The sequence below is a fragment of the Ambystoma mexicanum genome, chromosome 6p (genome assembly GCF_040938575.1).
Source record: "Ambystoma mexicanum isolate Mex_15411 chromosome 6p, UKY_AmexF1_1, whole genome shotgun sequence".
NCBI lineage: Eukaryota > Metazoa > Chordata > Amphibia > Caudata > Ambystomatidae > Ambystoma > Ambystoma mexicanum.
The window spans coordinates 624,547,845-624,573,877 of NC_090935.1; the positions used below are offsets into that span (position 1 = coordinate 624,547,845).

General features: G+C 51.9%; 1 protein-coding gene across 2 annotated transcripts in view; it reads left to right on the forward strand.

Annotated features, from left to right (window-relative positions):
- GFM2 (GTP dependent ribosome recycling factor mitochondrial 2) overlaps positions 1-26,033 on the forward strand; it is a 925,389-nt gene that overhangs the window by 453,470 nt on the left and 445,886 nt on the right. For both annotated transcript variants that reach the window (XM_069627482.1, XM_069627483.1), the window contains exon 6: positions 5,799-5,924. In XM_069627482.1, coding sequence (XP_069483583.1) covers positions 5,799-5,924 — 126 coding nt within the window. The remainder of the gene's footprint in view (positions 1-5,798; positions 5,925-26,033) is intronic.

Consider the following 26,033-nt stretch of genomic DNA (forward strand, 5'->3'; position numbering starts at 1 on the left):
TCCCCCATCATCGCCCTGAGTGCCAGAGGGGTGACATATACCCTCTGCAAAATATTAAATTGGACCAGCTGGAAGCGGGCATTCCTCGAAGACTTCCGGACCAGGTCCCAAACCTGCCCCCATTCTTCATCTGATAGAGGCTTCCCATATCCGCTTCCCACTTCCCCTTAACCTTCAGCTCTCCCCCTACCGACCCCTCCCACAGAGCCTTATATATCCTCGAAATACATGCCCTGCCCCCCATCTGGTCAAGTAGCACTTGAAGAACTGGACATGGCTCCGGCTCCTCAGGGATTCTGTCCCATAACTCTGCCATCCTGCAAACCACCGCCCCATATGCCAGAAAAACACACTGTGGCAGATCATACTAGTCGCACCACTCCTTGCAGGCAAGAAGCTTCCCACCCTCAAAAAGGTCCCCCACCTTCTCACATCCCTTCTCCCCTAACCTCCGTATCCCCACCCTCCCAATCGCCTGGCGGAGCTGCTGGTCAGCCCCCCATGGGAGATTGTCTTCGTATCGGCCCCTCACCCCCTTGCCTCCCACATACTTCCTCCATGTCTCCCTCACCACCTCGAAAACCACTGATGTCCCGGTAGCTCCCAACGGATGCCACAGGAGCTCTACCGCCCTACGGTCTGGCTGCAAGGGCCCTACCAACACCATAAGAAACTTTGCCCCCGGTTGGTCCCACACCAATACTGACTGTAGCTGTGCCGCCACGAAGTATTTTTCATAATTCGGGAGACCCAACCCTCCTCCCTCTCTAGTTCGTCACAGCGTTTGTAAGGAGACCCTTCTCCTTCCTGTGCCCCACAGCAGTTCCCTAATCCAGCATTTTAAAGAACACTTTCTTTGCCACATACGGTATATTTGTGAAAAAATAGAGCAAACGTGGGAGGATCACCATTTTACATAGCACCCCTCCCCATCAATGACAGGGGCAAAAACTTCCAAAACTGGATGGAGTCACCTATTTTAGACAAAGCTCTCCCCGTATTATGCATGAACGTGTCCACCACCTCATGAAACACCTGCACCCCCAAGTACCAAAATGACTCCTTCTCCCACCGTATCCCCAAGTCCGGCAGTTCTTCTAACGGACATTCCCGTAGCCCCCCCAACGGAAACAAAACCGACTTCTCCGCGTTTATACGGAACCCCGACATATATCTAAAGTTCCGTAGTATTTCCAAAAGGTCTGGAAGATATGTTTTAGGGTCCCCTACATATAACAACAAGTCATCTACATAATGGGACACTGTGCTTCTGCCCTCCCGCCTCGATTCCAGCCTCCGCCATTTCCTGCCGCAAGAACGCCGCCAGAGGTTCCAAGACTAACGCAAACAAAATTGGAGAGGCCGTACACCCCTGCCTTGTCCCCCTTCCCAACTCCCACGACCCCGACACCCAATTGTTAGTTCTCACCATCGCTAGCAGTTTAGTGTACAGCAAAGCCAACCACCTACAAATACTCTGCCCAAAGCCAAATTCCTGCAGCACCCGAAACAACCACTTCCATTCCAGAGAATCAAACGCCTTCATAGCGTCAAGTGACGCTATCGCCATGTCCCCCCTTTGTAACTTTACCTGATCCATCACATGATGCAACCGGGAGATGTTACCCGACGTGCTCCTGCCCCCTATAAACCCACATTGGTCAGGGTGTATCAAACTTGGCGCAACCGTCGCCAACCTAGCGGCCAGAATTTTCCCATCTACGTTCAATAGCGAGATGGGCCGATACGCTGCACAGTCCCTTGGATCTTTCCCCTCTTTTAGGATTACCGTTATGGAGCCTTATCAAACATGGTTACCGAAACAGAGGGGGTAGAATTTCTATCAAAGAAATATGCTCAGACTAAGGGGGAGCCGTCTTTTCCCACTTTTGGAGGCCAGTGGATTTTGGACACAACAGAAGAGGACATTTACGCCCTTATAATGAAATCTTCAGCTTCAAGGGCAGCAGGCCCCAGTGGCCTAACATATCAAGTCCTGAAGGGAAACCCCAAAAGGTGGTCCTACTTGCTAAACACACTGTTTCATGGAATTCTGAGGTTTAAAAAGATTCCCTCATCTTGGAAAGTGGGAGTCATTGTCCCTATATTTAAAAAGGGGGATCGAAGAGACCCCTTAAATTATAGACCAATTTCCCTCCTTCATGTGGAAAGTAAGCTGTTTACCAGCTTAATACTGAGAGACTTGGAAACTTGGGCTGAACAAAATAAGATCTTGCCAAAACAGACAGGCTTCCGAAAGGGGCACTCCACTTCGCTTAATGGTATAGTACTTGCCACCCTCTGTAATACTAAGACCGGGGGGCAAGAATCACGACTATATGGTGCTTTCATAGATTTATCAGGTGCCTTTGATCTCATGAATCGAGATAGACTATGGTCCAAATTAAAAGATAGAGGAGCTCCGACCCATCTCATCGACATATTGGTCTCCCTCCATGAAGGCAACACGGTCCAAGTAAAACTTAGCCAAGATGGACTTTCATCAACACACATCCCAGTGAAGAGGGGGGTGAGACAGGGGTGTATGGTGGCTCCCTTTTTGTTCAACTTCTATGCAGCCGATTTTTGACAGGAGGTAGAGACAGCAGCACTGGGCAGTGCCAAGTTAGGCACAAATGTAATTAAGTGGCTGATTTATGCTGACGACATTGTCCTCCTGGACAAGACACCAGTGGGGCTTCAGAGGCTACTAAATGCCCTGGATCAATACATGAAAGATAACGATCTCAAGGTAAATCCAGAAAAATCAAAAATAGTGATTTTTGGAAAGAAAGGTGGTAAAGAAGGTAAATACTGCTGGACAGTGTGGGGCAAACGAATACCTGTAACAGAGGAGGTCATTTATTTGGGTTATATCCTATATGCTACACCCAGACTTTGCACGATACGGGCAGAGATGCTACAAAAATGCACCCAATTGACAGCTCAACTGCAAAAAATCATCAAGAAATATTGTAGGTTCTCTCTCCTCCCTGCTATCCGCTTTTATCAAGCAAAGATCGTCCCTGTTCTCCTATATGGTTTAGAGGCAAAACCACTAGCTTGGTCAATGGACTGGCAGACATTAGAAGCGAAGATCTGGAAAAAAGCCTTACGTCTTCCAAACAGCTTGCCAATGGCCAGTTTGCGCTTTGAGTTGGGTCTCTCATCATTAGGGGTCCAAGCAGATTGGAAACTTCTATCTCTGTTCAATCTGATAACCAACCCAAGGCGTAACACATTATATGAAGACTTAAGAGTCCATTTGAGCCATGCATTAGTGGGGGTACTGTGTGATTTAAAAAAAAAATCCCAAGAAATCCTAGCCAGATGTAATAGTGAGATAGATACTTTAACCACAAACCCCATGAAGATCAAGAGGGAGCTACTATCATCAGATTGGATAATGACAATAGATAGTACACGATCGTCAACAGTGGCTCCCTCACTTTCACCAACGGACAAGAGCCTCAGTTCTTTAGCAAATTATTTGTTGAAATTCCCGGATGCAGAAGTGAGACAAAATTTTCTCAGACTTCGTCTGGGTTTGACACGTACAGGAGCTGTTCTTGCGAGATGGGGTTGGGGGGACAGGAGCAATCACTTATGTGCCAAATGTCGAGACCCAAAAGACCAGTCATTGGAGCATCTTTTAAGATTCTGCGAAGGAACATGGGAGGTGCGAAAGAAACATTTGGAGCGTTTTGTTTGCTCTACTGACTGGTTGTTATCAGAAGACTTTTGGGTGAGAATGACTTCAGGTCACGAAACGGCATTGACTATAAACGTGGTCAGAGTCCTACAACAGTTAGGCTTCACTGGAAATTAAAAGTTCTCAAAGTATCTAGACTGAAATAGGGAAGACAAGAAAATTTGGAGGAAAATGCTGAATCTTTTTGTCTTTTAATGAGTTGCAAAAAATGTTTAAGTTATCTTCTTTTCTTTTTAGTAAGTTCTTTTTTTTTCTTTTTGTACTTGTGAAAAAAAACCAGGTTTGGTTTATACCACAATAAAATAAAAAATAAAAAATAAAAAATTACCGTTATAACCGCCTCCCTCAGTGATTCTGGGAGGCACCCCCCTGGAATGACTCCTCGTAGTAGACCTTCTGAAGCTGCGGAACTAGGAGGTCAGCAAACTCTGCATAAAACTCCACCGGGAGTCTGTCGCTACCCAGCGCCGTGCCCCTCCTCATAACGCGGATCACCCAGCGGATGTCCTCCTCTCCTATCAGGCCCTCTAGTTCCTCCCGGCGGTCTTACCCCAGTCTCGGCAGCCGCAGCACCTCCATGAGATCCTCCACGTCCACATACCCCCTTCAGTTGCGTATAGCCCCTTTATAATATGTTACAGAGGCTTCATTAATCTCCTTCTGAGTCCCAACCAGCTCCCCCGTACTAGATCGAAGCTGGGTGATGACTCGAGTCGGGGTTTCCCTGCTGATTAACCAAGCCAGAAGTCTACCCGCCTTATCCCCCTCTCCATGGAGTCGAACATCTCGTCTGTTGTTATCAAAGTGTGAAAGCTCCGACAGGGTTCTCTCATGAAGCTCCAGCACCCGCGCCAAGGCTTCTCCCACCTCTACTCTACCCGCCGCCTCTCTGTCCAGCTCTGCAACCCGGGCCTCCGCCCTCTGCAACGTCTCTAGAAGCCGTTTTCGCATCCCCACTGTCATGGCCAAACACTTCCCTCTTATAGTCGCCTTGAAGGCCTCCCACAGCACACCCCTAGTCTCCACCGTACCATCAATCAGCTCAAAGTATGACCTGATCCCCTCTCTGAGCTCAGCCACAAACCACCCATCCCGTAACGCCTCCCTCTGCATCCGCCATAGCCGCTGCAGAGCATCCTCACTGGACCCACACAATGTCGTCACCAAAGGGGAGTGATCCGATAGGATACGCCCGAGGTACATCGTCTCTCCAAAGCAGTGACAGTATTCCCGTCCCGTTACCAAATAATCTAAACACGAGTACGAACCGTGTACAGTCGAATGGTAGGAGAAGCCTCTTTCCTCCCCATGTTTCTCCCGCCACACTTCCACCAAATCCAATTCCTCCATTACCCTCTGTAACGACCCCGGCATGTGTTTCTTAGGCCCCCCTCTAGTTCCCCTCCCATCCAACCGCTCATCCAAGTCTCCCCCCACACTACGAGTTCCCCTCTATAAGCCCCCATCATGCGCATCACCGAAGGGAAATACTCTTCATCATCTACATTTGGCGTATACGAGTTAACCAAGCATATTGACCTGTTTTCCCACAGACAGGGCGCAAGGACCGTTCTACCCTGCCCATCCTTCAACACTCGCTCCACCTTCAATGGCATCCCCCTTGCCACCCAAATCAGAACACCCCCCAAAGCTTCCCAACCTCCCCAACAACTCTGCATTTGCATGTGTCTCCTGCAACAGGGCCACTTGTATTTCTTGCCTTTTCAAAGACTCCCCCACCCTCTTCTTCTTCTGATAATGCCCCAGTCCTCAGACATTCCATGTCCCAATTTTCAAACTTCCTAGCTTACCCATCCGATGCACTCAAGCTTTCTCCCACCATAGCCCTTCTCCTGTTCAGCCTCCCCATTCTCTGTATCCACTCCTCCCTCCCCCTTCCACTTCTCTCTCCCCTGCTGTGCTAGGCCTCATTTCTACTATTAGTTCTCATTATTTAAATATGTAAATGTATGCTTTGTTATAAATTATGAAATTACCTGGTTGCAGTGAACATTATTTAAATCGTCATAGATATTATTTGATCTGATGGAGAGTTAATGTGTAGTGTTGTTTTTTCAATCCCTAGATGTTGATGATGGCGACACGGTCACGGATTTCATGGCTCAGGAGCGAGAGCGTGGTATAACCATCCAGTCTGCTGCTGTCACTTTTGATTGGAATGATTACAGAATTAACCTAATTGATACGCCAGGTAAACCTAAGAGTACACTAATTCCATGCCATAGGAAATAAATGCAATTTTACCTGACATATCATACATAGTTAAATGAGTAAAGCATTTGTATAGCACAGATGTTATGAATTGAATCCTCTCTAAGCTCTGTCCATTGTGGAGGAGGAAAGAGTCAGCAGGCACCTAGTGGAAACGATATAGTGAAAGTGCTTTCTTAAAACAGTCTCTCTCAGTAAATTGAAAGGAAGGGTAGTGCAAAGGGTAAATCTCAACATCCTGAAACCTTTTTTCCATAAAGACATCTTAAGTAAGTAATTCATAACTTCTGCCAGAAATTACGTGAGAGGAATGGAGAAATAGGGCCTCTGTCCCAGCATCCTTTTGAAAACCTAAATGGTTGCCAGGTACTTTTTAACTGTTCCCCAGATAAGGTCTAAAGACAAGAGAAATTCCCATACCACAGCAACCGGGCATAACAATGGGTCAGTGGCACTACCACAACACCATGACAATGTATTCTAAACTGCACGCATTAATGGGTTTTGTCTTGGGCCAACTGGCCAACAGCAGCACTTCAAGAATCCCTTCAGAAAGATCCCTATACTGAGATCTGGAGCACTCAGCAGCCAGGTGTTTAGGTGCAGGCTGGCTACGCTGGGATAAAGATCCCTGTGCTGATATCTGGATATCTGGAGCACTCAGCAGCCAGGTGTTTAGGTGCAGGCTGGCTACGCTGGGATAAAGATCCCTGTGCTGATATCTGGATATCTGGAGCACTCAGCAGCCAGGTGTTTAGGTTCAGGCTGGCTATGCCGGGATAAAGATTCCTATGTTGATATCTTGAGTGCTCGGCAGCCATGCGTTTATGCTCATGCTGGCTACACTGGGCGAAGGATCCCTATTCTGATCTCTTGAGGGCTCAGCAGCCAGGAGTTTATGCTCATGCTGGCTACACTGGGCGAAGGATCCCTATTCTGATCTCTTGAGGGCTCAGCAGCCAGGCGTTTAGGTTCACACTGGCTACACTGGGATAAAGGATCTTACATTTTTTTTACACTTTTTCTGTACTGTGCAATGGTTATAAAAGAAGAAAAAGCACATACATAACCTACTTTACATTACAATATTTTAGAAAATACATTTCATCTTCAGCAATATTAAAACTATTAATAAAATTAATAGTTGCTGAGAGAAAGGATCATTGGCTAAAATAAATAATACACACTAAAACTCATACAACATATTAATTATCAATTGCTTTCATGCCAATTAACCACCCTACTCCCTTCCAGACACAAAAAGCTGCTCCCAGAACTACAATAGACCTGGCACAATATGTTATTCCAAACTTGGTCAGAATTAATACTATCTGCATGAATTTTGTATCACGAGAATAGCCCTTGTTATATGTTTCAGAAATAATCGAACAGCTAGTAAGGACGTGCCGGGACATTTCTGCAGTCAAGTTACATAACCTGCACAATCTGTCTTCATAAGGTTTACCCCTCCATCTTCCCAAATGTTCACTAGTGGGAAGAATATAAAATCTTAAGTAAGTGATGAAACGCTTTAGTTGCATATTACATGGTTTAACCAAATCTGAACAAGGAATATTCAGTGTAAAACCTTGGGTTTCATACAAGCTGTACGTTTGTTTGGAGGACATATTTGTTAGACTCCTTCCCAGACGGGACTTTTATTTATTAATGTCTGCAAACCCTTAGGACAATCTACCGAATCATTTGGTGTCCTTCCAATAGCTCCCAAATGCCTAATAACAGTGCCTTGAATGCCAGCCATAAAAACATTTATGGGGGCAAGTGAGAGATGTTTAGCTGCAAGTGACATAAAGCAACCAGACTGTGCCAAAAGCATGGTAGTCACATGTTTTCACTGTTGAATCAACCATGCTGATCTTAAAGATGGAAGGCCCAGTTCCAGCCTCAGAGCCTCCAACGGAACCAATGGAGGCACTCTCAGAACAGAATTTTCCCTTCCAGAATTTGAAGCCACTTGGTTTTTCCTTCAGGCACAAAAACAGCTCCATATAAAATCCCTGGAACAATGGATGTGTGATAGATTTTGATCATATGTTCCATGTTGTACCCACCACTACATATACATTTTCTTAACACCAGAGGATCTTACTGAAAGCCTGACCAAAATGTCCTTCCGGAGCTGAAACTTGCAAAGCGGATGTATTGACTGGTGTAGAATCTCTGGATGCCATGCCATTCTTTCCCAGTTGGGAGCCACCAGTGTGATGCGTATTCTGTATTTCTGAAGCCACTTCAGGATGGCTGGGATTAGAGGAACAGGCAAAAAAAGCGTGCACGCGCTCAAATGCCAGGTCCACAATGTGGGTCTTTCCCTTGGGCAGAACAGATGACACCTTCTGGTTGTGCTGGACATTAACAGATCGATTTGTGAAGCCTCCAGGTCAAGCAGAAGGGGTTCTGCCAACTCATGCCAGTAAGAAGGGTGGTTGGGTCGGAGGCTGAGTGGGTCCCTAAGCAGTGTAGTGGTTGGATTTAGGGAAACCCCTTCACAGTGAAGGAACAGCTGGCACTGATGGTGCCAGAGCCTGCTTGAGAATGTAAAATAGATTCTGCCTACATACTTCCCATTCCACACGAATGGAGATTGTAGTGGAAACAGTAGTTTGTGTCTCTGGGTTCGGTGTCGGTTGGTGTCATTAAAGTGATTTCTCCAGCATGGGGTCTGGCATGGATTCACATGTTCATGAATATTCCCCGTCGTCAGGCCGGGAATCCTCGGTATAGAAAAAATCAGTATCAGTTTTGTTTCTGATCTGTCTTTCTCAGTAGTAACCAATCACTGGTCTCTGGGTCATACTGCCCCCAGCCAATGACTGCCCTCTCCCTAAGCCCCGCCCCTGGCAGCCATCCTCAGATTTTTACCGCACGTTCAAGTGTTGGGAGTCCTCGTGCTTAGCTCTCGAGCTTTTGCTGCGTTTTCACGCTTTTTTCAGGAGATTTTCTCATTTTTTCGGTTAAAAGAGCCTCAAGATCCACCGTTTCTACTTCAGTTTCGGAGTTTTGTACGCCCCTCAAGGGTGAAGATTTCGTCGAGTTACGCTTTTGGAGGATACCAGAAGTTCCGAGGCCTACACTGGACATGGCCCAGGAGAAAGGGAGCTCGACGCCCGGGAAGCTTTTCAGGACCTGCCCTGGATGCCAGCTTCAGAACGTTTTCAAGGAGGACGAGCATTCGTTATGCCTCTACTGTCTCCATGAGGACAAGACGCCCAAGGAAAAGGACTGCGCGTTTTGTGGAAACATGTCGGAGCGGACCATGAAGGATCGCCACCTCCGTCTCGCCAACTGGCTGGAAGGTAAGAGCCCGCCAGGCGAGAAGAAGAAGAAGTCCGAGCGGTCTTCTAAGTCCTGTGAGGGTGCTCTGGCGACGGGGGCCCAACAAAAGGCTAAGTACCGCGAGTCCGCGGGCACCGGGAGCGCCGAACGGTCGGGCTCCTTGGCTGCCAGGCAGGGCGCACCCTCCCCGGCGCCATCGACCATGAGCCAACGCTCTGGCTCGGGTAAGAGGAAGTCCGAGAACCCGGCGAAGCTTCTGGAGAGGCCCCGGTCGATCTCGAAGACTCCGGCAGAGGGGGAGCGAGGTGAAGGCCCCAGGCGTACAGAAGATGACGTTGGCCGTGATTCACCCTGCTAGGACCTCGATTGAGGATGTCGCCGCGGCCCTGGCTCAGCCTGTGGAGGCTACACCAGTGGAGGCGCCCTCAGGTACCAGAGTCTCCCTGCCACCGCGGAGGGAGTCGTCTTTCAGGCCCATCGAGAAGACCCCCACAAAGTCCTCGTTGGAAAAAGGGGGGAGGGGTGGTGGCCGTAGTGGATACAGACACGACCTCTGAAGAGGAGCTCATCCAAGTCGTGGAGGAGACCCAGCCCATCGGGAGGGATCCCGACGAGGGCGACGACGAGGGCGACGCAGACGAGGCTCCTCAAGAGCCCTCACGCCCGTCGTTTCCGGCGCCGCAGGACACCTCGGCGGCCATTTTGTCAGCCATCCAGTCCTTATGCTCGGAGATAAGGACTAGGTTGCCCCTTCCCCCGACGGAGGAGCCTGAGCCAGACCCGACGGAAGATCCAGAGCCAGGACCTTCGGGGAGCCCACCGCCTAAGAGGAGGACGACGCATCCTAGGCCTCCTCTTCCGCCTCTGCGGCCTTCTCTGGCTTCCCCCTGGTCCACTACCCACAGGGATGATACAGGCATGGACACGACTACGACGGGTACGGATGACGACAGAGGCGACGACGGAGGCGACGACGGGACGTGCCCCCCGTCGCCCCTGCCCGGGCGTCCCTGCCCGATGAGATTGGATCCTTCCATGCTATGATCTCCAGGGCATCCAAGCTCTTCCAGCTCTGCCCCGAGGAAAAGAAGGAGGGGTTCCTCTACCAGCGGCACGAGGCTAAAAGGAAGACGGTTCTCGCCGTACCGTTTCTAGATGACATTTGGGATGAGGGGCTCCTGAAGAACCCTGCCACGGCTCCTGCGAAGAGGGACCGGTACGAGAAGAAGTACCGGGTCCCTGACGCTGTCCTCTTGTGCCTTAGGGCGCAACCAACTCGGTTGCGCCCTAAGGCACAAGGACTCGCGACCAACCCCGGACTCGGTCGTTTCGGCGGCGGCCAAGAAGAAAGCGGGGGGCATCGGCCTTGACTTCAACCTCCCCTCCGGATGGTGAGGGTAGGAAACTGGATGCGATGGGACGACGGGTCATCTCATCTGCAGCGACGACCATCAAGGCGGCCAACGCTACGACAGGGAGTTGTGGTTCAAGATCGCCCCTCTGTTGGACTTCCTTCAGGATGCCAAGAGGGCCGAGGCCCTGGAAATCTTGCAGGAAGGTGAGATTGCCTCAGACCACGCCATTACGGTGGCCACGGACATCGCCGACACCGGTTTCCGTCAGTTGGGCAACGGCGTTTGCCTGAGACGACGAGGATGGCTCAGGGCGACTGATTTCCGCCAAGACGTTCAGACCAAGGTTTTGGACATGCCCTTCGATGGGAACAACCTTTTTGGCAAGGCGGTTGATGAATCCCTTCAGGCGATGAAGACTGACACGGAGACGGCCCGTGCACTGGGTGTGCTCCAGCAACGACGGCCGTCCGTTCGGAGTTCCGGAGGCAGACAGGGTGCCTCCAAGGGAGCCGGCAGCAGCGCCTCTACTTACCGTCAGGCGGCAAGGTCTTCGTCGCAGGAGGCCTATAGGGGACGCGGCAAGTCAGGTGGATGCCGCCGTCATCGCCAAGGTGGTCAAGGAGGCAAAGCGGCCTCCAAGCAGGATTGAACCGTCCGTCGGGTCGGGCCCCCGCCGAAGCACCCCGGTGGGAGGCCGGCTGACGAAGTTCATCGGCGTGTGGGAGTCCATCTCCACCGACCGTTGGGTGCTGGATGCCCTGGCCCTGGGGCACGCCCTCGAGTTCCAGAAGAGGTGCCCCCGCATTCCTCCCGTGGCCAGGAAGGAAAATCACGTCCCTCAACTGCTGTTGGAAGTACGGGCGATGCTCAGGAAAGGTGCCATCGAGCTCGTCCCGAAGAGGCTTCGGGGCTCCGGAGTTTACTCAAGATACTTTCTCGTGAGGAAAAAGACAGGAGGATGGCGTCCCATCCTGGACCTGGGACGACTAAACAAATACATCAAGGCACAGAAGTTCCGGATGGTCACCCTCCAGCACGTGCTGGGACAGCTGGAGGAGGGCGATTTCCTGTCGTCGTTGGACTTGGAGGATGCGTACTTCCACATCCCCATTCTAAAAAGACACCGAAAGTTCCTCAGGTTCGTGGTCCAAGGGCGGCACTACCAGTTCAAGGCCCTCCCGTTCGGATTAAAATCGGCGCCCAGGGTGTTCACCAAGTGCCTAGCACCGGTGGCGGCGCGGCTGCGCCTGCAGGGGATCCACGTCTACCCCTACCTGGACGACTGGCTCATACGGGCAAGGACAAGGGAGCTCGCCGTGGAGCACACCGCGAAGACCGTCCAGCTGCTCACGGACCTGGGGTTCTCCATCAACTTTCCAAAATCCCACCTGGTCCCGTCGCAAGTCGCCCTGTTTCTGGGAGCACAGCCGACACAGTGGCACGGCGGGCCTCACCGTCGGAGGAAAGGATAAGGACCATCCTAGGAAAGGTGCAACGTCTACTGGCCACGGACGTAGCCAGAGTGAGGTCTATCAAGTCCCTCCTCGGAATGATGTCCTCCTGCATTTATCTGGTGCCCCATTGCAGACTTCTGATGCGGCCCTTACAAGAATTCCTCGACGCCCACTGGATCCAGACGACGGCAGCTTCGAGTACAGGATCTCGCTCTATGAAACGTTCCGCCAGGCGATACGATGGTGGGGTGTCCGCGCTCATCTGACAGCGGGAACAGGCTTCCTAGCCCCGGCCCACCAGGTGACGGTGATGACGGATACCTCCCTGGAAGGTTGGGGAGCGCACACCGGGAGCCTCCATGCGAGAGGCCTTTGGTGCTCAGAGGAGAAGACTCTCCACATCAACATCTTGGAGCTCAGCGTAGTGTTCTGGGCCCTCAGGTCCTTCCTTCCGTTCCTCAAGGGCAAGGTGGTGAGGATCTTCACCGACAACACCACCACAATGTTTTACATTCGGAAGCAGGGCGGAACCAGATCCCCTGCCCTGTCCAAGGAAGCCCAGGATCTGTGGCATTGGGCCATCGCACAAGGGATGTTTCTGGTACCCTTTCATCTAGCAGGGATAAAAAACACCATCGCCGACTCACTCAGCAGGGAGCTGCGCTCGTGCCACGAGTGGGAACTGCGCCAGGATCAAGTGGACCGACTCTTCCGACGATGGGGCGAACCCCAGATCGATCTCTTCGCGACGGCGGCAAACTCCAAGTGCCGGAGGTTCGCCAGCAGTTTTCCCCAACCGAGGAGCATGGGCGATGCTTTCTCGTTCTCCTGGGACGGCCTGTTCCTTTTATGCATTCCCGCCGTTGCCGTTGCTACTCCGGCTCATCAACCAGCTCAAAAGGTCCCGGTGCAGGATGATCCTCGAAGCGCCGGCGTGGCCGAGGCAGATCTGGTTCCCGGACCTTCTGGACTTGTCAGCGTCCACACCAGTCAAGCTATCGACGGACGCGGATCTTCTCTCCAGAGAAGGAGGCGCCATTCTTCACCACGAACCAGAGTCGCTGAACTTGCAGGCCTCGCTCCTGCAGCACTAGAGTTTGGAGGATACGACATCCCGGCCGATTGCAGAGAGGTTCTTGCAAAGGCCAGGGCTTCCTCAACTCTCAAGTGCTACGGACACAAATGGAAGAGGTTCTCTATCTGGTGCCGGGCACAGAAGATTAACCCTCTGCGGATTACGGCCCCTCAAGTATTGCCGTACCTACTGTCCTTGGCCAAGGCGGGCCTATCTCACGCTTCTATCAAGGTACATCTGGCTGCTGTCTCACGTTACACCAGAACTACAGGACGGGCGTCCTTGTGGTCTCATCGTCTGGTGAAGGAATTTATGAAAGGACTGTTCCGATCATTCCTGCCGGTGAAGGCCCCTGCCCCGGCGTGGGAGCTCAACGTGGTACTAACTAGGCTCATGGGGGCCCCATTCGAACCTATGCATTCAGTGCCGTTGAAGTTTCTGTCGTGGAAGACAGCATTCCTCGTGGCCATCACCTCTGTACGACGAGTGGGAGAGATCCAGGCCCTGTCTTGCAAGCCTCCATACTTGACTTTTCACGACACGAGGGTGGTGCTGAGAACGCACCCCTCCTTCATGCCCAAGGTGCCGTCGGACTTCCACCTCAACAAGCCCTTGGTGTTGCCAGTTTTCTTCCCGTCGCCTTCGTCGCCGGCTGAGAGGACTCTGCACTCGCTAGATGTAGCTAGAGCGCTGAAGTTCTACGTGGACCGCACAAAGAGTTTCCGGAAGACATCACAGCTGTTTGTGAACTTTGGACTTGTGAATCAAGGGAAGGCTCTCTCGAAGTCTTCCATTTCCAGATGGCTCTCCGGCTGCATCATGCACTGTCACCGGTTGGCAAACCGACCGCTGCCCGGCCGTCCGAGAGCCCATTCGACCAGAGCGATCGCTGCTACTACGGCGTTCCTGTCTGGTGTGCCCCTGCTCGACATCTGCAGGGCTGCTACATGGAGGTCGACGCACACCTTCACGAGATTCTACTGCGTCGACCGGGATTCCAGGGAGGAGTCCAGAGTCGGCCAGGCAGTGCTGCACAACTTGTTCGCCTAAGGTGAGCCTGGTGAGGAGGTAAGAGTTGCTTAATGTTGAGTTGTTGTATTGCTTGATATTGAGCCTTGTGCCACCTCCCGTGGTTGTGCATGTGTATACTGCTATGTATTCTTATATTCATGAGCATGTGAATCCATGCCAGACCCCATGCTGGAGAAGGAACAAGTTACTTACCTGTAACTGTTGTTCTCCAGCATGGGTCTGGCATGGATTCACATGCGAACCCTCCCGCCTACCCCTCTGCGGCTCTTCACTTGGTCATACTGCCACTTCACGTGCTACCAAATCTGAGGATGGCTGCCAGGGGCGGGGCTTAGGGAGAGGGCAGTCATTGGCTGGGGGCAGAATGACCCAGAGACCAGTGATTGGTTACTACTGAGAAAGACAGATCAGAAACGAGACTGATACTGATTTTTCTACACCGAGGATTCCCGGCCTGACGACGGGGAATATTCATGAGCATGTGAATCCATGCCAGACCCATGCTGGAGAACAACAGTTACAGGTAAGTAACTTGTTCCTTACTTAAACTTGATAAAGGGCAGGAGCCGCCCCTCCCCGTCTCCCCCCCCCCCCGCAACCACCCACCCTGATCAAGTCAAACCTTCGTAACTTGGATGGGCTTTTCCTCCAATGCTACCTTTTTGCATTTCAAATGCACCTCTTTGTCCTCTATAGGCCTGCCCTCTAGAATCCTGGCCAGATCGCTGAATAGTTCTTGGTGGAAAGGTCTTGCTCTGAAGCCTGGAGCTGTTTTTCCTCGTCTTTCTCTTATCGCCAGCCCAGGGCAGCACAGCTCCCCATCTTCAGGTGCCTATGCAGGACGGCCCAGTGCCCTTCGAGCAGTCTTGTAAATTGGGGCAAAGAATGGTGCTGCTGTGGAGGAGATTGAGGCCACACTGATTCTCCAGGGCCCATTTTCTAACTTGAGCAGTTAAGTCTTTGACCACCTTCCTGCTCCTGCACTGCTTTACGTGCATAGACTGGCAAGGGCTGTAGATGTTACTATTGCAACTAGCGCACGGGCACCAGTCACATGCCTTGTATACCTGTTGACATTCGCAGATCCATTGATGGTGCGACTGAGCCTCTCTTGTGTCCCCTGGTGGCAGTACAAGATTTCCAGATCCAGGCCAATGGGTTCATTTGAGCGAAATAAGCTGATCCTTACCTAGATTCTTGTCACATTTAGGTAATTTCAAACGGCCACTTCTCCAGCATGGATTCACATGCTCATGAATATTCCCTGTCGTCAGGCTGGGAATCCTCGGTAAAGAAAAATCAGTATCAGTTTTGTTTCTGATCTGTCTTTCTCAGTAGTAACCAATCACTGATCTCTGCGTCATACTGACCACAGCCAATGACTGCCATCTCCTTAAGCCCCGCCTCTGGCAGCCATCTTCAGATTTTTACCGCACGTTCAAGTGTTGGGATCCTCGTGCTATTGCTCTCGAGCTTTAGTGCTTTTTTTGCGCTTTTTCTTAGGAAAATGTTCTCTTTTTCGGTCAAAAGAGCCCCAAGCTCCACCGTTTCTTTATCCGATCAACGGGGACCCGTGTCGGATTCTTCTACGCCCCTCAAGGGTGAAGATTTCGTCGAGCCACGCTTTTGGAGGACTCCAGAAGTTTCTCAGGCCCATCTCGATCATGGCCCAGGAGAAGGGAAGCTCGACGCCCGGAAAGCTGTTCAGGGTCTGCCCTGGATGCCAGCTTCAGAATGTCTTTAAGGAGGACGAACACTCCCTTTGCCTCTACTGCCTGCATGAGGACAAGATGCACGAGGAGAAGGACCGTGCGTTTTGCGGCAATATGTCAGAACGGACCATGAAGGACCGCCATCTGCGTCTCGCCAACTGGCTGGAAGGGAAGAGCCCGTCAGGCGAAAAGAAGAAGAAGAAGTCCGAGCGGTCTTCTAAGACCTTTGAGGGCGCCCCAGCGACGGGGGTCCAACAGAAGGCCAAGCACCACGAGTCAGCTGGCACCGGGAGCGCCGAACGGTCGGGCTCTACGGGCGCCAGGCAGGGCGCATCCTCCCCGGCGCCATCAACCACGAGCTAACGCTCTGGCTCGGGTAAGAGGAAGGCCGAGCACCCGGCGAAGCTCCTGGAGAGACCCCGGTCGAACTCGAAGGCCCCATCGGAGGGGGGGCGAGGCGGTGACCCTCCACCCAAGGAGAAGGCGGTGAGCGCACCTAAGGTGGTGAAAGCCTTAATCCACCGGGCCAAGGCCTCTATCGAGACAGTCACGGCGGCCCTGGCTCAGCCTGTGGAGGCTACACCAGTGGTGGCGACCTCGGGGCCCAGAGTCTCCCTGCCACCGCGGAGGGAGTCCTCTTTCATGCCCATCGACAGGACCCCCGTGAAACCTCCGGAGAAGAAAAAGGGGGGGCAGGAGGTCGTTGTGGATTCGGCCTCAACCTCTGAGGAGGAGCTAATCGGAGCCTTATGCCACGGTGTTGGCGTCGAAGAAGACCAGCCCGTCGGGAGGGACCCCAACGTAGGAGATGACGAGAACATCGAGGGTGCCGACGGGGCTCCTGACCGCCCGTCGGATTCCCCTCAACCAGTGCCGCAAGACAACTCGGCGGCCATTTTGTTGGCTATACAGTACTTATGCTCGGAGATAAAGACGAGATTGCCGTTACCACCAATGGAGGAACCTCTCCCGACGGGGGACCCGGAGCCAGGCCCTTCTGGAAGCCCCCCTCCTAAGAGAAGGATTCATCCTCCACCTCCTTTTCAACCATCGCGCCCTGCTCAGCCCTCCTCCCCGTCCACGACCCGTGGGGATGATACGGGGACTGACACGGCCGCGACGGGCACAGACGACAAGGTTTACGACAAGGATCTCCCGTCGTCACCTCCTCCCCGGGCTTCCCCGCCCAACGAGATTGGATCGTTTCATGCCATGATCGCCAGGGCATCCGAGCTTTTCCAGCTCTGCCCGGAAGAGAAGAAGAAGGAAGGTTTCCTTTATCAACGGCGTGAGACCAAGAGGAAGACGGTCTTCGCTGTACCTCTACTGGACTATATCTGGGATGAGGGTCTTGCCCTCCTCAAGAACCCATCCACAACGCCTGCGAGAAGGGACCGGTACGAGAAGAAGTACCGGGTCCCGGACGTGGCCCCCTTGTGCCTTCGGGCACAGCCGACCCCGGACTCGGTCGTCTCCGCGGCGGCCAGGAAGAAAGCGGGGGGGGCCTCGGCCTCTACGTCACCCTCCCCGCCGGACGGCGAGGGAAAGAAATCGGACACGATGGGACGCAGAGTCATCTCATCGGCAGCAATGACGATTAAGGCTTCCAACGCCTTGGCTATCGTAGCCCGCTACGACAGGGAGTTGTGGTACAAAATCGCCCCCCTGCTGGACTTCTTACCAGACGACAAGAGGGCGGAGGCCCTAGAGATCTTGCAGGAAGGAGAAGTGGCATCGGACCACGCCATTACGATAGCGACGGACATCGCTGACACTGGATTTCGCCAGTTGGGCAACGGCGTGTGCCTTAGACGGCGTGGATGTCTCAAGGCAACTGACTCCCGTCAGGACGTGCAGACCAGAGTCTTGGATATGCCGTTCGACGGGAACAACCTGTTTGGGAAAACAGTGGACGATTCCCTACAAGCCATCAAGACGGACACGGAGACGGCCCGGGCTCTTGGTGTTCTCCAGCAACGACGGCCGCCCTTTCGGAGCGGCGGAGGCAAGCAGGGTGCCTCCAAAGGTTCCGGCGGCGGATTTTCCACCTATCGTCAAGCGGCCCGTTCGTCGTCGCAAGAAGCCTACAGGGGACGAGGCAAGTCGGGTAGACCCCGCCGTCGTCGCCAAGGAGGGCAAGGCGGCAAAGCCTGTCGAAGCAGGACTGAACCGGCCGTGGGGTCGGGCCCCCACCGAAGCACCCCGGTGGGAGGCCGGCTGGCGAACTTCGTCAGCGTGTGGGAGTCCATCTCCACCGACCGTTGGGTGCTGGACGCCCTGGCCCAGGGTCACGCGCTCGAGTTTCTAAAGAAGTGCCCGCGCGTCCCCCCCGTGGCCAGGAAGGAACATCACGTCCCTCAACTTCTCTTGGAGGTAAAGGCGATGCTCAAGGAAGGCGCCATCGAGCTCGTCCCAAAGAGGCTTCCGGGCTCCGGAGTTTACTCAAGATACTTCCTCGTGAAGAAGAAGACGGGAGGATGGCGTCCCATCCTGGACCTACGACGACTGAACAAATTCATCAAGGCACAGAAGTTCCAGATGGTCACCCTCCAGCACGTCCTGGGTGACCTGGAGGAGGGCGATTTCCTGTCGTCGTTGGATTTGGAGGATGCCTACTTCCATATCCCCATCCTAAAGGGACACTGAAGGTTTCTCAGATTCGTCGTCCAAGGGCGTCACTACCAGTTCAGAGCCCTTCCCTTTGGATTGAGGTCGGCACCCAGGGTGTTCACCAAGTGCCTCGCACCGGTGGCGGCGCGGCTGCGCCTGGAGGGGATCCACGTCTACCCCTACCTGGACGACTGGCTCATCCGAGCAAAGACAAAGGAGCTCGCCGCGGAGCACACGGCGAGGACCGTCCAACTACTCACGGACCTGGGATTCTCCATAAACTACGCCAAGTCCCACCTGGTGCCCGCTCAAGACGCACTGTTTCTGGGAGCGAAGCTCAACACAGTGGCGCGTCTGGCCTCTCCGTCGGAGGAAAGGACGAGGGCCATCTTGGGCAAGGTGCAGCCGATGCTGGTTGCGGACGCGGCCAGGGTGAGGTCCATCAAGTCCCTCCTCGGAATGATGTCTTCTTACATTTCTCATCCGCCTGTGCAGGCTTCGGATGCGCCCGTTACAGGAGTTCCTGGACGCTCGCTGGATCCAGACGACGGGCAGCATCGAGGACAGGATCACACTCGACGAGAGCTTCCGACGAGCGATCCGGTGGTGGGGCACCCGCTCGCATTTGACGGCGGGCATGGACTTCCAGACCCCGGGCCATCAGAAGACAGTGACCACGGATGCCTCCATGGAAGGGTGGGGAGCGCACACCGAAAATCTGCACACGAGGGGCCTTTGGCTGCCGACGGAGAAGTCCCTCCATATCAACGTCCTGGAACTCCGTGCAGTGTTTTGGGCCCTCAGGTCCTTTCTTCCGTCCCTCAAGGGCAAGGTGGTGAGGATCTTCACCGACAACACCACCACCATGTTCTACATCAGGAAGCAGGGCGGTACCAGATCCCCAGCCCTGTCCAAGGAGGCTCAGGATCTGTGGCATTGGGCCGTCGCCCAAGGGATGTTTCTGGTGCCGTTCCATCTGGCAGGGATAAAAAACACCATCGCCGACTCGCTCAGCAGAGAGCTGCGCTCGTGCCACGAGTGGGAACTACGACAGGATCTAGTGGACCGCCTCTTCCGACGGTGGGGCACACCCCAGATCGATCTGTTCCCGACGGCGTCGAACTCCAAGTGCCGGAGGTTCGCCAGCAGGTTTCCCTAGCCGAGGAGCATGGGCGATGCTTTCTCGTTCCCCTGGGAGGGCCTGTTCCTATATGCGTTCCCTCCATTGCCGCTGCTGATCCGGCTCATCAACCAGCTCAAGAGGTCACGGTGCAGGATGATCCTTGTTGCACCTGCGTGGCCGAGGCAGATATGGTTCACGGACCTTCTGGACTTGTCAGTGTCCCCGTCAATCAAGCCGCCAGTGGACGCGGATCTTCTCTCCAGAGAAGGAGGTGCCATCCTCCATCACGACCCGAAGTTGCTGAACTTGCAGGCCTGGCTCCTGCAGCGTTAGAGTTTGGAGGTTACGACATACCGGCCGACTGCAGAGAGGTTCTTGCAAAGGCCAGGGCATCCTCAACTCTTAAATGCTACGGACACAAATGGAAGAGGTTCTCTGTCTGGTGCCACGCACAGAAGATTAACCCTCTACGGATTACGGCTCCTCAAGTTCTGCCGTACCTACTGACACTGGCCAAGGCTGGACTAGTGCACGCTTCCATCAAGATTCATCTTGCTGCGATCTCCCGATACACCAGAACCACGGGACGGACGTCTTTGTGGTCTCATCGTCTGGTGAAAGAATTCATGAAGGGACTGTTGAGATCGTTCCCGCCGGTGAAGGCCCCGGCCCCGGCGTGGGAGCTCAACGTGGTGCTGACCAAGCTCATGGGACCTCCGTTCGAGTCTCTGCACTCAGCTCCGTTGAAGTTCTTTTCGTGGAAAACAGCGTTTCTTGTGGCCATCACCTCCGTACGACGGTGGGTGAGATCCAAGCCCTTTCCTGCAAGCCCCCGTACTTGACTTTTCACGACACGAGGGTAGTGCTCAGGACGCACCCCTCCTTCATCCCCAAGGTGCCGTCGGACTTCCACCTCAACGAACCCTTGGTGTTGCCTGTTTTCTTCCCGTCGCCTTTGTCGCCGGCTGAAAGGACTTTGCACTCGCTGGATGTGGCTGGAGCGCTGAAGTTCTACGTGGACCGCACGAAGAGATTTCGGAAGACGTCACAACTTTTTGTGAACTTTGGACCTGTCAATCAGGGGAAGGATCTCTCGAAGGCTTCCATTTCCAGATGACTCTCCGGCTGTATCATGTACTGTCATCGGTTGGCAAACCGACCGCTGCCTGGCCGTCCGAGAGCCCATTCCACCAGAGCGATCACAGCTACCACGGCGTTCCTATCTGGTGTGCCCTTGCTAGACATCTGCAGGGCTACTACGTGGAGGTCGACGCACACCTTCACGAAATTCTACTGCGTTGATCGGGATTCCAGGGAGGAGTCCAGGGTCGGCCAAGCAGTGCTGCGCAACCTGTTCGCCTAAGGTGAGCCTGGTGAGGAGGTAAGAATTGCTTAATGTTGAGTTTTGGATGTAATGCTTAATGTTGAGCCTTTGCCACCTCCCGTGGTTGTGCATGTGTGTACTGCTATGTATTCTTTTATTCATGAGCATGTGAATCCATGCCAGACCCCATGCTGGAGAAGGAACAAGTTACTTACCTGTAACTGTTGTTCTCCAGCATGGGTCTGGCATGGATTCACATGCGAACCCTCCCGCCTACCCCTCTGCGGCTCTTCACTTGGTTATACTGCCACTTCACGTGCTACCAAATCTGAAGATGGCTGCCAGAGGCGGGGCTTAGGGAGATGGCAGTCATTGGCTGTGGTCAGTATGACGCAGCGATCAGTGATTGGTTACTACTACGAAAGACAGATCAGAAACGAAACTGATACTGATTTTTCTTTACCGAGGATTCCCAGCCTGACGACGGGGAATATTCATGAGCATGTGAATCCATGCCAGACCCATGCTGGAGAACAACAGCGACAGGTAAGTAACTTGTTCCTTCTGCCTACTAAAGAGTGTCTCTGAACGGTAATGGATTAATTGCAGCTATCGAGCAACTTCTCGTGCAATGAAATGTCTTCACCAAGTGTGTCTTTGGTCACTTGATGTCCAAGCAATTCCCAGCATCCATCCCTGAATTAAAGTACCTAGTTTGTCCCATTTGTTTTTTCATTTGTATTGACAGTATAAATGCTAATAGTAATATGTTGTATTTTGTAAAGAAACATGTAAAAGACAGCATTAACATATTAAATAGTATTGGTATAATTTGTACAAAGTTGTAATATATAAAATTTGTAATGTTAATATCTTAGTAGGAGGAACAAGCCTGCCTATAGTAAATCCGATATGGTTGGATTTGTTCATGATTTTGTTTTCCTATGACCATTGCTTTGGTCGTAGGCAGTAAGACCCAATAGTAGTACAGTGAAATCTGTGATGTCCTTGAAACCTCTATGACGTCTAACCTTGGTTCCAGATAATAATTTCAGTAAAGAGGTATTTTACTCCCTATTTCGTGAAGTGTGGAGTAGAAGGATTTTTGGCAAGTAAAAACCTAGCTAGTTTCCATATTTTTATTGTTTAAATCGGCATTTTTCTTGTATTGCTCACATTCTTCATAGCTAGCCATTATCACACTGTCTGTATCCTCCTACGGCAGCACTGCCGCAATGGTGCTAGGTGCTGCGCATGTCACTAGTCTGAACAGATCGCCTGAGCAGTGCAGGTGGTATAAAGGGTCAGAAGTGCATACCTCCTGCTCCCTATTTTTCTTTATTGCTAGTTTTCATATGATGTTAGGAAGTAGACTAGGCAGGTACACTGCTTAACTAGAGCCCATGTTGGCATGTATTTAATGTGGGGGCGGGGTGGGCAGCTAGGATTATCATGCATTGGTCTGTCGCCTCTGAGGTGCGCAATGTATGCTCAGGAGTGCAGTGGCGCTGTTTCACGACGAGTGCCTGGAAGCTTTGCCATTGCAAGGAAGATGCCATGACCTTGCTAGTTGACAGGCTGTGCAATGGACAGGGGTGGGTCCTTGATAGTAGCGTTAGTAGGTAATTGTCATTGTTTGTTTGTATAGCGCTTATATACAAGTGAAGTACTTCAAAGCGCTTTAAGGCTGGAAGGGAACACAGGAATACAGTCGTCATTCTTAGGCCTTGAAGATTTCCGATTGATCTAACAACAATAATTAGCATACTAGGCACACAGAGGCATATTTACTAGTGGAGTGCTCGACAAAGGGTGAGGAGAGAAATTACAGGAGGGGTTGGGGGAGGGGACATACCCATCATTATAGGAACTACATGAACTACAGTACTACAGGGGGGAGACAAGAGGGAGAATTGGATAGACAGACTTGCTGGGCCTTGTACATTCAAGGTTGAGTAAGTGCGCAGAACAGGAAGTGCAAGGGAGGGGGGGAGGGTGACAAGTGCACCCAGACCACCCGGGCCAGGGTTAAGTGCAGGGGATATTGGAGTAGTGCCAGGCGAGTTCAGAGGCCTAGAGGTAAGCGCAGGACTGGCGGGGGAGCCTGGGACCTGTGAGGTTCTGGAAGTGCACCAGGCGACCAGTCAGCTAACTGAGCAGGGGGATGAGAAGGAGGGAGAGCAAAACAGGCGGAAAGAGGGCAGTTAGCAAGGGAGAGGGAGAGAGAAAGAGGAGGAGGAGGAGAAGAGGAATGTCTTGAGAAGTTTCCGGAACTTGAGGAGGTCTGGCTCAAGACGCAGGGAGGTAGGGAGGCTGTTCCAGAGGGCGGTACCTTGCGAGGATAAGGATCTACCCCCGACTCTGTTTGGAGAAACGGTTTACCCACAGAGAGTTGGAGGAGGCCGAGCGAAGGGCTCTAGAAGGAAAGTATTTGGGAAGAGAGTGTTGTAGATAGTGAGGGGCCCGGCCACAGAAGGCCTTGTGGACTATGCATAGGGTCTTGAACTTGATCCTTGCAGCCACAGGCAGCCAGTGGAGAGATTTCAGGGCCGGAGAGATGCGGTCCATGGGCTTGAGGCCAAGGATAAGTCTTGCGGTTCTGTTCTGGATAATGGTTCTGTTCTAGGTCCATAAAGTGGCCAGTCCAGGGGATCGGGCAGTTATCGATAAACTCAGTGGTTGGTTCCTTCCAGAGAATTAGGTCTGTGCTGTACAACTAAGCATGTTTGGTGTACAGGGATCAGAGTTTCGAGGCTTTCACCATTTATATTGAGAATATGTATTTTACATCCCATCCATCAAAATGCATACCATTTCTATAGTTCTCAATTGCACTGTAAAACTATGTTTGTAAGATGCTGGCTTTCGTTGTGCACCGCCAAGTTAGATCAAGGTGGTAAACCTTGATGTGAAGGGGAGAGAATTATGTCATGGAAGATATATGTCCTGGAATTCTTTGTCTTTTTAAAAGTAATTTCCCTCCATTCTGCTTTCCTTTCAGTTTTCCTCTCAGTTTTGGTCCTATCTCCAAAATGGGTCAAGCTTTTCTTGTGTCACTCCTTTCTGAATGTGGGTTGTGGCTGTGTGCCAATAATCTGGAGATTAAATTGACACAGTTGATTCAAATGAAAAGATGTTTAATTTGTGCTTCCAGTTTTGATCAAGATTCTTAACCTCATTGCAGATGAAGTCCTTTATTTTCGAATCTGTTCATCACATCACATTCACAACCTTTCAAACAGCTTTTTACTTCCCCAACATTTTTCGTTCTAATTCTGCATTTTTGTGCTGTCCTGTTTACTTCCTTTGGCAACATCTGCTTTACTTTTTCCATGTCCCAAGATTGCCAGCACAAGAGTTCTGACTTTTCCTCCTTCTTGTGGCACTTTCAACAGTGAATATGGTCTAGCCTCAGGAGCTTTCCCCCCAGCTGGAAGACTTTATGCATGCCTCTCATACTTTATCAGATGCCCACGTCTGGGTGGCTATTCGGTCCCATATATCCTATAATGCCAAACACGAGTTACTTTGCTAACAGTTTTTCATATATCTTTGTTTCTATCACCCTTCAGGCTCAATTGCTTTGAGAGGTTCAGCAGCTGTCAGGTTCACATGCGCTCAGGGTTCAATCCGCTCTCAGGTTTAAGTGCTTCCAGGATTTCATCACAGCTCCTTTCCAAGTGCTCTCTGTTTCAGCTCCTTTCAGGTTCACGTGGTGTTAGTGTTTCTGCAACTCTCAGATTCACGCATTACTAGCTTGTCTGCACCTATCAGGTTCATTTGTTTTAGGGTTTCTGCACCTCACAGGTGCAAGTACTCTTGTGGTTTGAGCTCCTCATTTGCCCTTAATGCTCCATTGTCCACCCATCCTCTGTTGCTGTCACTGTTTTGAATTTCCTCTTTGAACTGTCCTTGGCATGTTGGTGGATGGGAGTACCCTCACTTGCCTTCACTGGGAAAGATCCTATTGCAATCACGGGGCTCTGGTGACCTTAACGTTCTGTGTGTAATACTTGCACACTCCACCATGCAGCCTGCACTCCTCCCCCGCTCACAAGTAAGCCTCTATTCTGGCTGTGGTACTTATCTGTGGGGCTTGCCAGCCAACCTCCTTTTAAACCTTCGCTTAGATACTCACTCCATCCTGCCAGGCTAGGAAAATATGGAGCAAGTCCGAAGATATCACTGGGCGTGTTAAGATAAACTGCATTGCTGGTTCACCAATCCAGGCTCATACATATTGGCTGTCACACTGATGGTGGGTTTAGGCCATTATGTAGTTTTGGCTGTCAGGTGGCATTCATTCACCACCTGTAAGTCAAAACTATTACTTTGGAGTACAGATAGGATGGCGATGACATGTGAGCAGCGACACACAGCATGATGGGTGTTTGGTCATTTACCCACCCATTGACTGCCCATGTCCATGCTAAACCCTTAGGCCATTCCCACTGTGAGAAACCTGAGGGCGTTCTCACAAGTATTCCCCAGGGATCAGTTGATCAGGTGGCCAGGGAAGGGCTATCACTCTTCAAGCCCAACCCTAGGGGGCGAACAATCAAGGGAGGATTACCTAGGCAGGGGGTCCTTGGGGACTGCGGGGAGAGCGTCCGAAGGAGACACATGGTATTCCCCCATACCGTGCCCAAATCCATCATGCCCCCACCCCCTCTATGTTCGTGGAATATGTCAGCCTAGTCCGATTCCACCCCATGACCATCCCTCACGAAAAGGGAAGATAAAATATTGTGGAACATCTTCGGGCCACATTTTGCGCTTTATACATTTTGAAATAAATAATACATCTAGGGAGACCAGACCCTTCTAAAACTCTTAACACTAACCTTGTCTCTCCTTCCTCAAAAAACAGAATATATGCTGGGAACCCACCCTTTTCCTGACAGATATCCCCCTGCAGTAAACTAAGGGAATTAACATCACTCCCTCACCTTAATGGGACACAGCAAGTCCCCACACCTGGTACTTACAAGAGGGTGAGACAATTTCAGACTCCCTCAGTCAGTCCGGTGTATTGCCAATCTCACCCCATCTCCCCCTCCCCATTTCCAGTAAGTACTGGGATGAAGAAGAGGTGATCAGGAGCAAT